General features: G+C 38.3%; 1 protein-coding gene across 6 annotated transcripts in view; it reads left to right on the top strand.

Moving 5' to 3' along the window:
- FOXN3 (forkhead box N3) overlaps positions 1-11,269 on the top strand; it is a 135,470-nt gene extending 124,201 nt beyond the window's left edge. For 4 of the 6 annotated variants that reach the window (XM_027673267.1, XM_027673260.1, XM_027673275.1 and 1 more), the window contains 2 exons: positions 1,195-1,218; positions 3,796-11,269. In XM_027673267.1, coding sequence (XP_027529068.1) covers positions 1,195-1,218; positions 3,796-4,345 — 574 coding nt within the window. In that variant the 3' untranslated portion in view covers positions 4,346-11,269. The remainder of the gene's footprint in view (positions 1-1,194; positions 1,219-3,795) is intronic. The other 2 variants (XM_027673283.1, XM_027673299.1) reach the window with 1 other exon arrangement.
- Positions 11,270-12,608: the final 1,339 nt, after the last annotated feature.

Here is a 12,608-nt window from a genome sequence, read left to right as displayed (position 1 = left end):
AGGTTTTCTGTGTTCGTCAAAGGAATACACCTGTCTCAAGGGTGGAATACAGTAAGTATTTTTCAGGAAAACTTTTTGCCATTTTGCAGACAGAATGTGATTGCCTTTTTTTTTTTTAAAGCTAGCAGAGAAATTGAAGTAAGATATATCTGTCCTTGATAAAATGACAGAGGCTTACCTTTGTCTGATCCTGAGGAAGACCTCTTTGAAAGGCAGAGGCACTAACACTGTGTGAGAGACATTATTTCCTTACAGTTTAAGATCCAGCTGCTGTGAGTCCCATCTGACTTCTGATTATATTAGTAGCAGAATTCTTATCCATCGACAATGGGAATGAAGTTGGACTTTCAAAAGTCCAAACTTACCTCTGCACTGCTTGAGGATTGTGTCACTGTGCCACACTCAAATGGAAATATTCTAAAAAGAATCTGTGCACAGTGCTTTAGGTTCAGATCTCAAGCAAATAAAATGTCCACGTCAGCAGGATGAAAAGATCTAGAGATTGTCCTGTGGAGGTTCCTGAAAGGGCAAGCCACTGCTTTAAAACATGAAAATATGTCAGTTTCTGGGAATTTTGACATAAAGTTCTGAACAAAAATGGGGGGAAAATAAGGTATTACTCAAAATAAATTTCCTCTCATTGTTACAGTAAGCACAGAATTCTTAAATACCTTTTCTTCCCTTCTGTAATTTAAAAATAATCCAAACATCAGAGCAGGCACCTGTTTTAAAAATCTTTTAATGTTTAAGTAACAAACTTAGAGGTACAACTAGAACTGTGAGCAAAAATAGATTCAGCTAGCCAAAATCTATCTCCTGAAACCCAGGGGAGTTCTGTCCACTGATCTAGAGTGAACTAAGTAGACCACAGATTCATTTCCTAGTGAACATGTGATTGTATAAGAGCAATGTAAAGCTTTAGAATGTTTCAGAAGCATGTATGGAATTTGAATGGTTTAGATATTAGTTTATTCAACTCTTAATAATCTACTAATATCAGTTGTAAGTAATTCATCTTGTGTTTGAGCTGTTGCATATCAAGATACAGATTAGATTAATTTCCTTTCAGGCTACATGACTTCTGATGTGAATATCCTAAAACACTCTGCCTGTGTAACTTTTTTATTTCTACAAATATTCCTTGCTAATTCTCTCCTTGACAACTTTCTCTTCCTTTTTTATTTCCTCAAGCAGAACTGGTTGGAAATCTTTCAAAATGTAAGTGAAACCTAAAGATTTTTCTGAGATGCAAATGCTGCTCATTCCTGACCAGTTCCACTATAGAAGCCTTTCTTCTGAAGTGTATTGGTATTTCCTTTCCTCCCTTTTTTTTTAAAGTGATTCCTTTTTTGCACCTTTCTGTGAACTTCTGTTTTTCTTTATCAGCATCCCTGTTTGCAGTCACTCCCTGTGGGAGGCTAACCCTATAGTAGTACACCTTCCCCTGGGGCATTGCCTCTGTACTCCCCAGGCATTTCATTCTGTTTTTATGCTGATTTGAAAGAAATGGGATCCAGAGTAAGTCCCATGGGCAGAGTTTCTGAATCCAAATTATAGCCCTTTTATGTAAAAGCAACACTAGAGACTCAGGACTAGGGCAAATCAGGGATGTCTTATTGGCACATGGTTGCGCTGCTCCACGGAACTGTAGCTTTCCTTTTATTGACAGTCTCTCAGTACAAACTAACAAGTAGATTTAATAACATAAAAATGGGCATCTTGGTTTAAATCCCATCCATTAGAAGCCTTGTTCGCTAAGTCAGTAGGAATCCCATATGAGTTCCCACCCATTCTGTCCTCTATTTGTTTCCTTGGAGCACGAATAGATTATTTTTTAATGGAAAATTAGTAGCATGTGACTTCTAGTGAACTACATTGCTCTGACTTTAAGCTGCCTAGTAAAATCAAGTAACTTTAATTTTATGCTAATTTATGATAATTTTTAACATCTTTAAATGTAAATTTACCCTAAAAATGAAGAATCTGTCACTTAAAATGCATCACATGCTTCCTTGTAATGGCTGATCTTAAGGAGTTGGTTATAAATTCACCTTAAAACTAGTTTAGTATGGATGATTTCTTCTTTTAAGCATTTGGCAACCTCTAATGACATCCCCTGCAGTGGCAAGCCATCACAGAGTAAATGCAGCTGGCTTGCTACACAATCATGAATGACATTGCATTTAGTTATTAATAATTGAAGTCCCTTTGGATTCTATATAGAATTTATGGATCATGCATCTACTAAGAAATCAAGGGAAGGTAATTTTGTTGAGCAAAAGAGGTTGACAAGAGGCTTTCTTTGCTAATAACTAGGCCTTCTATTCTAAACATTTCTTTGAAAAATACTGTAAATAAGAACATTTGGAATGACCGATGGATTTGCTACCTTCTAGCATTTTTCTGGCACTGGTTCTTAAAAGCAAGTAGGTTTCTTATCTCAGTGAGGTCTATAGACAAGAGCATTTAGATGAATAGGAGCTGTGGAATTAGATATCACTCATATATTTCCCACCTTTCAACCTTACCTTTCAAAAATGGATAATACTCTGCTGCTTATTTTATTAAAAAAAACATACATGAGGTCCATTCCTTGAAACCTAAAGCACTTCCCCATTTTTTAAGAAGAGCAGTAATACTCTGGACTTGCCCCTGTGCCATTCCTCTTAAATATCTACGTTCAGTGCATGCATTTAAGAAAAGGTATTAATCCAACGCTGCCATGGGCATGCAAAAGCACTCTAGTGGTAGCACAAAGATGGCAAGAGGAGATTTTAAATCAGTTTATTTAAACAGCCTTACTTTTTTGTTGATTTTTTTTAACTGATAGAGAGATTCAAGGCTAGTGAACTGGCAGGTAGCAATGATGATGGCTTTACTTTTTCAGCAGGAATTAAGGATTAAGAATTAAGGGTCAGTCCCTTCTTTAATAGTCTTGCAGGCATTGTATTCCATACTGTAACATCAGTGGCAATGCTCTAATACTTTTCAGTCCAGAAAGGAACACTCTTAGTTTTTAAATGTATCATGTTGCAGTAGTTCCCACAGCACAGGGTGCCATAAAACCAAAGGAGGACACAACAGCTTCTAGAGCAAATCCGGATTTATTTATTTTTTCTACTGCTTGTTTTTGAGCACATTGTAATATTTTCTTGGCAGCTAGTGGCTTAAAATTGTATTACTTTTAAGATTATTCATTAACTGATCAGAATCAGAAATATGACTGGACCTGGGTTTTATACTTAGTTGCTCCTTTTGTTGGAAAGAGTCCTAAATGGAAGCTGTGCTATTTCCACGGGAAACATCTCCTGCACTTGGAGTGCTGGAGCTGGAAAGTGTCTTTCAGAGGTGGCAAAGAATTACTGCAGAAAGCTAGTGTCTCTTCCCCCCATTTTATATGAAAAAGAGGAGGGCATATTTATGCAACTCACCAGAGTTTATTTATCCAGGAGATAAAATTATGTTGGGGGGTTTTCTTTTTAATTTCTGGAAGTGTAAGCTATTAGTCAAAATGTAAATCGGGACTGTTTAGATATCATTTATTTGTAACCATCCCTTACTTGCTCCTGCCTCTTGTGCTGTTTTCCTTCTTTTGGCTTGTTTTATATGTCAAGTCCAATCCACGAGCAATTAGGCTTTGAAACCACCTTGCATGGACATTATTTTAAAACTCATAATTGCAGATGATAATTTCAATTTACCTGTCAGTACCTGTCAATTGGCTTTATCATCTTTTGCTTTGAAGCATGATCACATCTTTGTGGCTTCTAAGACTGCTTCGATTTGTTTTTACAGGAACGGGATAACAAACTGCCGGATGCGGACAGAAAGCGAACAGTCCTGCGGCTCTCCAGTTGTTAGCGGTGACCCAAAGGAGGATCACAACTACAGCAGTGCCAAATCTTCCAACCACAGGAGCACATCACCTGCTAGTGACTCCGTTTCCTCTTCCTCTGCTGATGACCAGTATGAATTTGCAACTAAAGGTAGCCAAGACAGCAGTGAAGGAAGTGAAGTTAGCTTCCAGAGCCACGAGAGCCATAGTGAAACAGAAGAGGAGGACAAAAAGCAAAGTCGGAAGGAGACCAAGGATTCTTTAGCTGACAGTGGGTATGCATCCCAGCACAAGAAAAGGCAACATTTAATGAAGGCGAAAAAAGTACCAAGTGACACACTGCCTCTTAAAAAGAGACGTACAGAAAAGCCCCCTGAGAGTGACGATGAGGAGATGAAAGAAGCAGCAGGATCTCTCCTGCATTTAGCAGGAATTCGATCCTGTTTGAACAACATCACGAATCGGACGGCAAAGGGGCAGAAAGAGCAAAAGGAAACCACAAAAAATTAGAACAAATCAATGATTTGTTTGAACTTACAAAGTTTTGTTTCAGCACGTCAGGTGAATTCTAATGATTTGTGGCAATATCAGCAATTTTTTCCTTTTTTGTTTTTCTTCTATTTGTTTTTGTTTTGTTTCTTTCTTTTTTCTTTTTATTTTTTTGAACCCTTAAGATTTTTATTTTTAAAGGAGATTAAAGCCATAGAACTCATACTGACACTCAGCTAATTTACGAAAAGCTTTTCATTACCTGAAGACAAAAAATTATCAAAAAAAAAAAGCCAAAATCGCCATTGCTTTCTCCAGCTTGTCAAAAATGCGTGGTTGAATACGCAGTGACATCAACATTAATGTGATGGGAGTAAAATTGGGTACTTGGAAATCCCTCTTATAGTAGAAGAGCTGTGCATAATTTAGTATTCATTCAGGCCTGGCCCTTAAGAATTTTTTTAATGGCCTTACAATTGGGTTAGAAGTGAATGTGAATAAAGAGATTTGTGGGAAAGAGGAGGCATGTACTTCTCCACCAAGAACCGTCTAGTGGCACTTGGATACATTGTGCCATACAAGTCTTTGGACAGCCACTGGTGGCAACTGTGCAAGCTGTAATGCACTTTCAGTGCTTCGTGTATCCCATGTGGCTCATAATGTGAAGACTGATAACTATAAGTTTGAGGAAATTTGAACTATGTATGCAATGGATTTCAGTGAAATAACAAGAAATGGGAGGGAGGTCACTGTTAGTAGCATTGTTAACCATTGAATTCTGTCTTCTATATTAAATTGAAAGAATGTTCAAAAAGCCATAAGCCTGAAGATTGGCACTGCGTGCAAAAAATCATAGTAATAGGGAAAAACAAGCTATGTCTTCTAAACTGCCTGAGTGAAAAGCAATCAAGTCTAAGAAATTACAGTAGATACAATGTACATCAGAATCTTTTTCTGTGGATCACATCCTTGATCTAACTGGGGAAACAAAGCTACCAAACCTGCCATTAGTAGTATTCTGTATTTAAAAGTAAAAGGAAAGCATACTGGTGAACAGTAAAATTCAGAAGTTTAACAAAAGAGCTCCTACACTGCCCTCAGAAATGAGTGTGCAGTGGCCGTCAGTCAAGATTCATCTGTGCAAAAATGACAACAAATTTCCAGATTGAACCAGCGTAGCCAGCAGAAAAAATTTGATCCACATTGCATGGATTCCTTAGGGAGGGGGGGGGAAACAAAAAGCAAACAATTTTTTTTATTCAAAGATGACAAAGTTCTTGTAAGGTAAATAATGTATTTAGCATGAAGCATGAATTATTTTCATATAAATATAGAAAATAGAGAAAAAGGCTATGCCTCTAATTTTTAAGCCCTTAGGCTTAGAGTTTGGTTTTTTGGGGTTTTATTTTTGTTTTGTTTTGTTTTGTTTTTGTTTTGGTTCTTTTTTGTTGTTGTTGGGGTTTTTTTGAAGCAGGTGTTTAAGGTTTAACCTTCTTCAGGGACAAACACTGACTGTTGGGGAACTTACTCTGCAATATTAAAAAATAAAATCTTCATGCTCTGGTAGGGCTTGGATGGTTGAATTATACTGCCTTGTCTGCACATTCAGCCCCCCTCTCCCTACTTCTGTTTAAAAAAAGAAAAAAAAAGTAAAAATGTGTCCTTTCTTCGTCTGTACATGTGTAACATGACGCAATAATCTGAGGGCAAATTTAGTAGTGAGTGTGTATGACAGAATCAAGAGAATAATGGGAGGTTAATTGAGGAAGACTCTCTGATTTGATTCAGGAATAAGTAGACAAGAAAATAGCTTTGCTCATTTGCCATGAAAAAATGAAGTTAATTAAGAGCCTTACGGAGGTGTCCGGAGAAAAACCAGTGTTACAGAGAGTGTGATTCAGGTACAGTGCTACTCTCCTGGTAATGATGACTGTGAGACTGGAGATCACTACAGCAGAGAGAAACTGTGAAATAAATAAAACAGTCTCTCTCACCTGGATTCTTGCATTTGGCATGAAAAATTCAACACTTAGAATATCCTAGAGGCAAAAAGAAAATCCCAAGAACCAACCACTTAGTAGAACAGAATGGTCGGTTTCTTAAAGAGTATAGGTTTAGATTTATCCCTAACAACTGTTTCAGGGAGCAGTTTCACCAAGATGGATCTAGTTTATGAAGAGTGAGTTAGAAAAGGGTTTGACTTCCCACTCTGTGCAGTGAGCTAAAAGTTGCATTTGGAGATGCTTGTGGTGTGTTCAGTTAGGAAGTGGAAGGACTGAAGGGCTGGTCTGGACCTGGTCCTGTGCTCCACAAGCATTTTGTCAGTAAAGAACAGGGCCACGCTGGCAGCAGCACAGCAAAAGGGTGCCTCTATTTCCATCTCAGCCAGCGTGTCCTGGGATCCTGAAGCTGCCTGACAGCTGCGTAGCTCAGCACAACTGCCAGCTATGGAGATAAAGAAGGAGAGAGCCACGGATAGTGCAAAAAACAGCCTATATTCCTCTCCGTTTGCTGGGGCTGATGCATGCAGGGTTGATTCCCTGCATTAGTTAAGTCAGGAGTACATAGATACTAAGTTTTCTTGACTACCTGCAGCCCTCGAGATAATAATGGGGGAAACAGAAAGGGCCAGTCCCTTGGCCAGGTAGCACAGAGATGAATGAGCCATAGTTTTCCCTTGTCTGTTTGGACCTGGATAATCAGCTTCTTTCCAGATCCATGCTTGCTACGGCCAAAGTCCACAGGCAGTGAACCACACAACCCCATGCAAGAAAACTTGGTCTTCATCTTTTACAGACTTTGGGGAGAGTCATTTGGATAAAAAATACTACAGTATCACTTTGCCACCGCCTTTGCTTATTAATGCATAGTTGTACCATCTCAGGAGTAGTTTAATATTTATCAAAAAGCAGCACTGAAAAGTTAAATCTAGTAGCAGAAGATACACTTAAACCATGGCTCAGCTATCTCTGTCCTCCAGGGGAAGCAATGTGTTTGTGTGTCAGTGGCCAGATTCTGTCCACAACACTAATTCCAGGGCAACTTCTCTGATTGCAGTGTGTCAGTGCAAATGAGATCAGTATCTGTTGAACAACAAGTACCATTCATTAATGTGGACTCTTGGTGGCTAAATATATAATTACCACTAGTATTACTCATCTTAGAAAACAGTCATTTTGCATAAATATCTAATTAGGCAAGTTATCTTTATGCAGATATATATATAGATATATATATATAAAACTTATCTAAGACTTCAACAACTCCTCTATATATTTGCTGGTAAACCTAAAATGTTGGCAAGCATATATTTTCATGTCAAATTTGTTTCTCCTAGTCTGATCTGCTAAGGACGTGCTTATGTTCAGGAACCAGCAGTTTGGCTGAGGGCTAATGCCATCAGCAGATTATTTCTGGTGTTTAAAAACAACTTGTCCTTATTGACGCTTACTCTGACTGTTGATGAGAAGTACATAATTTGGATTGTATAAAATATTTAGGAGTCACCTTTTAAACCATTTTTGTGCCTGGCTGACAATGGCAACTTTTTCAGAACTGGTTCTACTCCATCAGAGAAGTTCTCTTTTTCTTGTAAGAACTGAAATTGATTTGTTTTCCAGGAAATACAATGTCAGCTTTTCAATGGAGTTGTCTCTACCTTGACTGAATGATGTCAAAACAGAGTAGTAATTGCACTGTATTACAAACTCTCTCACTTGCCAGATATGAGGTAGTGTGGTTTTGCTTGTTTGCTTTCCTTACTAAGCCATTTTGGAGTGAGAAGTTGTCAAATCTCTAACTTTCCATTCTTCTCACCCTATCAGTATTGCCAAATTAGCATTTCTCCAAGATAGGTGGGGTTTGGGGGAATCCCAGGAGGTCAGCAAGCATTCAGTGGCGAGTTTCACATAGGCATGAATTGTAAGGGTTGCTGGACTTCATGGCGGGTTCCTTTGGAATATGCCTTTTGCAGCAAGAAGCTCTTGCAGGCCAGAGCTAATGCCATAAGCAGATTTCACCGGCGTCTGCACGGAGGTGAAATCTGCTGGTCGTGCTTGCATTCTGCAAGCAGTTGGATGTCCTACTGCATTTTGATGCAGATTCTGCTTGCATTTAAAAATTCAGGCACAGGTCTTGAACAGCTTAAATGTATCACCCTGTAGCTGTTTCTGAAAGCAGTCTGCTTCTGTTCTTCTCCTGGCAAAACTGGCAGTAGTTCTACCAAGATCACAGGGTTTCACAGCTGAAAAGCCGAACATGGAAGTGAGGAGGTGTGCTGTGTAGGACTAGAGAACTGTCCTGAGACTTGTGTTCTCTTCTCAATGGCAATTCAGTTGAGGTTCATATTCTTGTTCCTTTCTTACATTAATGGGAGAAGGGAATCCCGAAGGAAATGCATTGGCTTCCAGTGTTCAACTGAATTACTGTCTACCTTTGGAAAAGATACAGAAAAAAGCTGGAGGCTGCATTCTTCACTGTAGTGAGGTAGAGTTACATCAACATACTTTAGCAGTGAATGAAATCCTAAATTCTACACCAAATAGCACCAAGGATAAAATTACCAAAACAACACTTTGTCCTGGTTTCTTGGTGGCAGTGATTGATTTTCACTGAGATTTTGGCTCCCAATCCATCTAAAGATGTAGATAGATCATAGAGTTATGGAATCATAGAATATGCTGATTTGGAAGGGACTCATCAGGATTGAGGCCAACTCCTGGCCCTGTGCAGGACACCTCAAGAATCACACCATGTGCCTGAGAGTGCACAGTCTGATGTTTTCTGGAACTTGAAGGTGTCTGATCTCCTTTGCAGTCCGTGGAGCTACAGACACCCAAGTGCTCCTGGAAGCCTTTACCATTTCACTACTATTACCATTTTTCCTTGAATCTGATGCTAGGCATTCTTGAAAACATTACTCTCCTGTGCTCCGGGATCAGAATAAAACTATTGAGAGAATGCATTTCCAATGCAATTTACTTCACTTGATGGAGAATGCAAACCCAGCTCCTCTGGGCACATCACTCCTGCCTGAATAGCTCATTGGCATATTTTGTAGGAAATATTTTGAAACATTTTCTTGACTTTGCCACCAAAAGAGCATTTGAACCATACATCTTCCTGATTGTAACGGAATATCAGTGTTGACCGTCTGACCAGTTAAGTTTTAGTAGTGTTCTTCACAGCCCTCCAGTAATATATCAAACACTGTTATGCACATAATGCAGCACTGTGATCTAATTTAAATAATACTTTTTTATTATTTATACTACTCTATGTAATATACATCAACACTTTGCTATATAACCTAAGTGATAACCCTCTTCTTAGTTACCTGCCAAACTCTGAATTTCTGTTTGGTTTGTATTGCAATTAGCACAGTTACCAAGTTGTAATGATGTCTCTTTTCCTTTGAAATGGGATGTGTAAGTCAAACTATACATTTTGTGTGTTTCTGTTTTGAGATGCAGTTTATAAGGATTTACACACAACATTCAGTGTTCTGTATAAATCTGCATACATTTGTGAATTCATCTGTTAATCCCCTTTTATTTAGAAAGTATTAATAGATGGTGGGTTTTTAGGGTTTTTTATTTTTGCGTTTGTTTTTTTTTTTTTTAGTACTGGTTATTCTTGAATTAAGCAGAGACTTGTCAGCTGGGTTGCTTTATCTTTGATCATGTACATGACCTTATAATTCTTCCACAGTTCAGCAAACAAGTACTAGTTTCACTGACCAAAAAAAAAGTGTCAACCTAATGTGTCTATGGTGCTGTATTTTGCTGGTATACATTTAAAGCCAGAAATGATTTAAAGGTCACTTTCGAGTTCTTCTAATAAGTAGCCTTTCCTGGTTTGGGGAGTTTGGGTTTTGTTTTAGCATTGAAACAAGGTATATTTATCTGAAGCTATGAAATGGTTTTTCTACTGTATCACATTTCCTTTTGCAAAGAGGGGAATATTGACCTGATGTAACATCCTTTCACAGTCAGTGGAAGGGGGTTTTGTTTCACATTTGTATTTTCAGTGGATTTTGTTGAGCTTTGGATCAGGCCAGCAGTTACAGGAGCTCATCATCTGAGGGTTTAAGGGATAAATGACAACTTGTGCTGGCCCTCAGTGCTAGAAGGGATTTTATCGAATGCCAAAATAACATGCTGGATGCTGGAATGGCTGTTCATCTAGAAATGGGAATCTTTTTCATTTGTTTACTCTGGCCTGAAATCCCAAGACTTTCTTTTTTGTTCAGATGACATTGAACTTGAGTACATTTTTAAGTTACTAGAGCATTGTACATTTTCTGAGTATGTGTGGGACAGCAATTGAAAGTCATACCTGTATCTGATAACCGGTTCCATGCCTGCATCATTCACACTCACTACTTAAAACTGCCATTATGTAAAATGTTGGGGGGAATGATTTGTGTGTGTATGAAAAGCATTATGAACTTGTACATTTTTTTATACTCTGATCTGTAATTTCTGAAATATTTTGTTTTACAGAAAAAGTGATAAAGCAATCAAAAGACCAAGAGATTTAGTATCAATGCTTAAGGGTCACAGGACCTTAACTGGCCAATAAGTTAATTTAGTACAGTGATAAGCCAATTTTTTTTCCTGTACTTGGCGTCTGAAACTGCCAATTTCAACAATATTAAAATACGAACTGTGATGGGGAATGAACAGTGATGTTAAGTTGTATTTGTGTTTACCTAAATGAGCAGTCCGAAGGCAAGTGCAATCAGCTGATCTTTAGGAAATATGAAATTGTTGATTTAGAGGCATACTTGCATTTTACATTTTCTTGATGTGTAATCATATTGCCAAAGACAAACTATTTCATCAATTATTATTGTAAATAACACTTTCCCAAAATCTACCATAAAGTTTCTGTGATGTATTGTCTTCCAGTTGCAATAAAAATTACTGAGTTGCATCAATTGAACAATTGTATTTGTGTGAATATTGGCTTCAAAATATGCCCAGATATTAAGAAAGAACAACAGGGATTTTTAATTTTTTTTTTTTACAAATTAATTCCTTCATTATTAAATAGTTCTTCCGCTCATGGGATGTTGCGTGTATCTTCACTGATATCAGCTCATGTTAATTTGCTGTCATGTGCAAATGGCTAGACATACCAAAATTGGTGTTAACTTAGGACCTGATCTTCATTTCTCATCAGTTTTGCAGCCCAGAAACGAAGCTAATTTCACTGGGAATTGTATCTCTTCTTTTAATTAGCAACAATCAGAAGAGATCCAGTAATAAAACATGTCTAATGGTATATATGTATATATAACATCCCAAAAAACATTGCTTTGTAATTGTTGCATCAACCCTCCACAGGTTTTATTCAGGTTTCTGCAGCACCAGGGCTCATAATTATTTTGCCACGTTACTCCTTTACCTCGCTGCATGAATGGATTGTTTGCAGGAGGAAATCCTGTAGAGTCAAGAGCTTCAAAGCTAGTTGCCTCAGCTGGCTCAATCTGTAACCACCTAGGAGGTATCCTGAACTTCAGATACTTGGAGCCTCCCTGGTCACCTTGGGCTGCAGCAGGAATAGTAATGCTCTTTGTTCACTGGTGCTAAAAACTGGTCCTCTATAGATTCAGCAATCCAACCTAAGTCTAGAGTTGAAGAAAACAGTGCAGAAGGATTCTCTTCAGAGAGTAAATAATAGGGTGTATAAAAAAATTGTAGTTGCCTCATAGCATTCTCCAATTAAAGTTAAACTGAATAGTAAAATCTTACAAATCATCATTCCCCAAACTCTGTGCTTTCTGTTAACAGCCCTAGGTATTTATACGTTAACTTTCCAAAGGATTGAGAAGAAAAAAAAAACCCAGTTCTTCTGTCAAACTTTGTCACACCTGGTTTGAAACTCTGCTGAAGCAGAGGAGGATGGTTTCTCGGCCGTGTAAGGAGAATGTATAGCTGCTGAAGCTGGAACTCTGCTGACCTGGAGCTGAAAAAGTGTCCCCCTCACTTGTCTCGATGCCATCCAGAGTGGTTGGTATGGGACACACCACAGTAGGCATCTGAGGGACAAGATGGATGTAAACAGGTCCTGGGGGGAGTGAGGCAGAAGAAGCAAATGTCCAAGATACGTATGAAAGAGCATAGAAGTGCCTAGCCTTGGTATCTGTCCAGGCAATTACTACTTCAGTGTATTGCCTGGAAAAGTTTCTCTTTGTAATCTACCCTTGGTACCCCCTGCCACTGCAATGGAACAAGGAAGAGAGAAAACAGACTTGGCCAAGGAGACAAAATAGGAGGAG

Source organism: Neopelma chrysocephalum, unplaced genomic scaffold (assembly GCF_003984885.1).
Source record: "Neopelma chrysocephalum unplaced genomic scaffold, ASM398488v2 Primary Assembly neopelma1_24, whole genome shotgun sequence".
In the NCBI taxonomy this organism is placed as follows: domain Eukaryota; kingdom Metazoa; phylum Chordata; class Aves; order Passeriformes; family Pipridae; genus Neopelma; species Neopelma chrysocephalum.
This window is presented reverse-complemented; position numbering and strand designations above follow the sequence as displayed.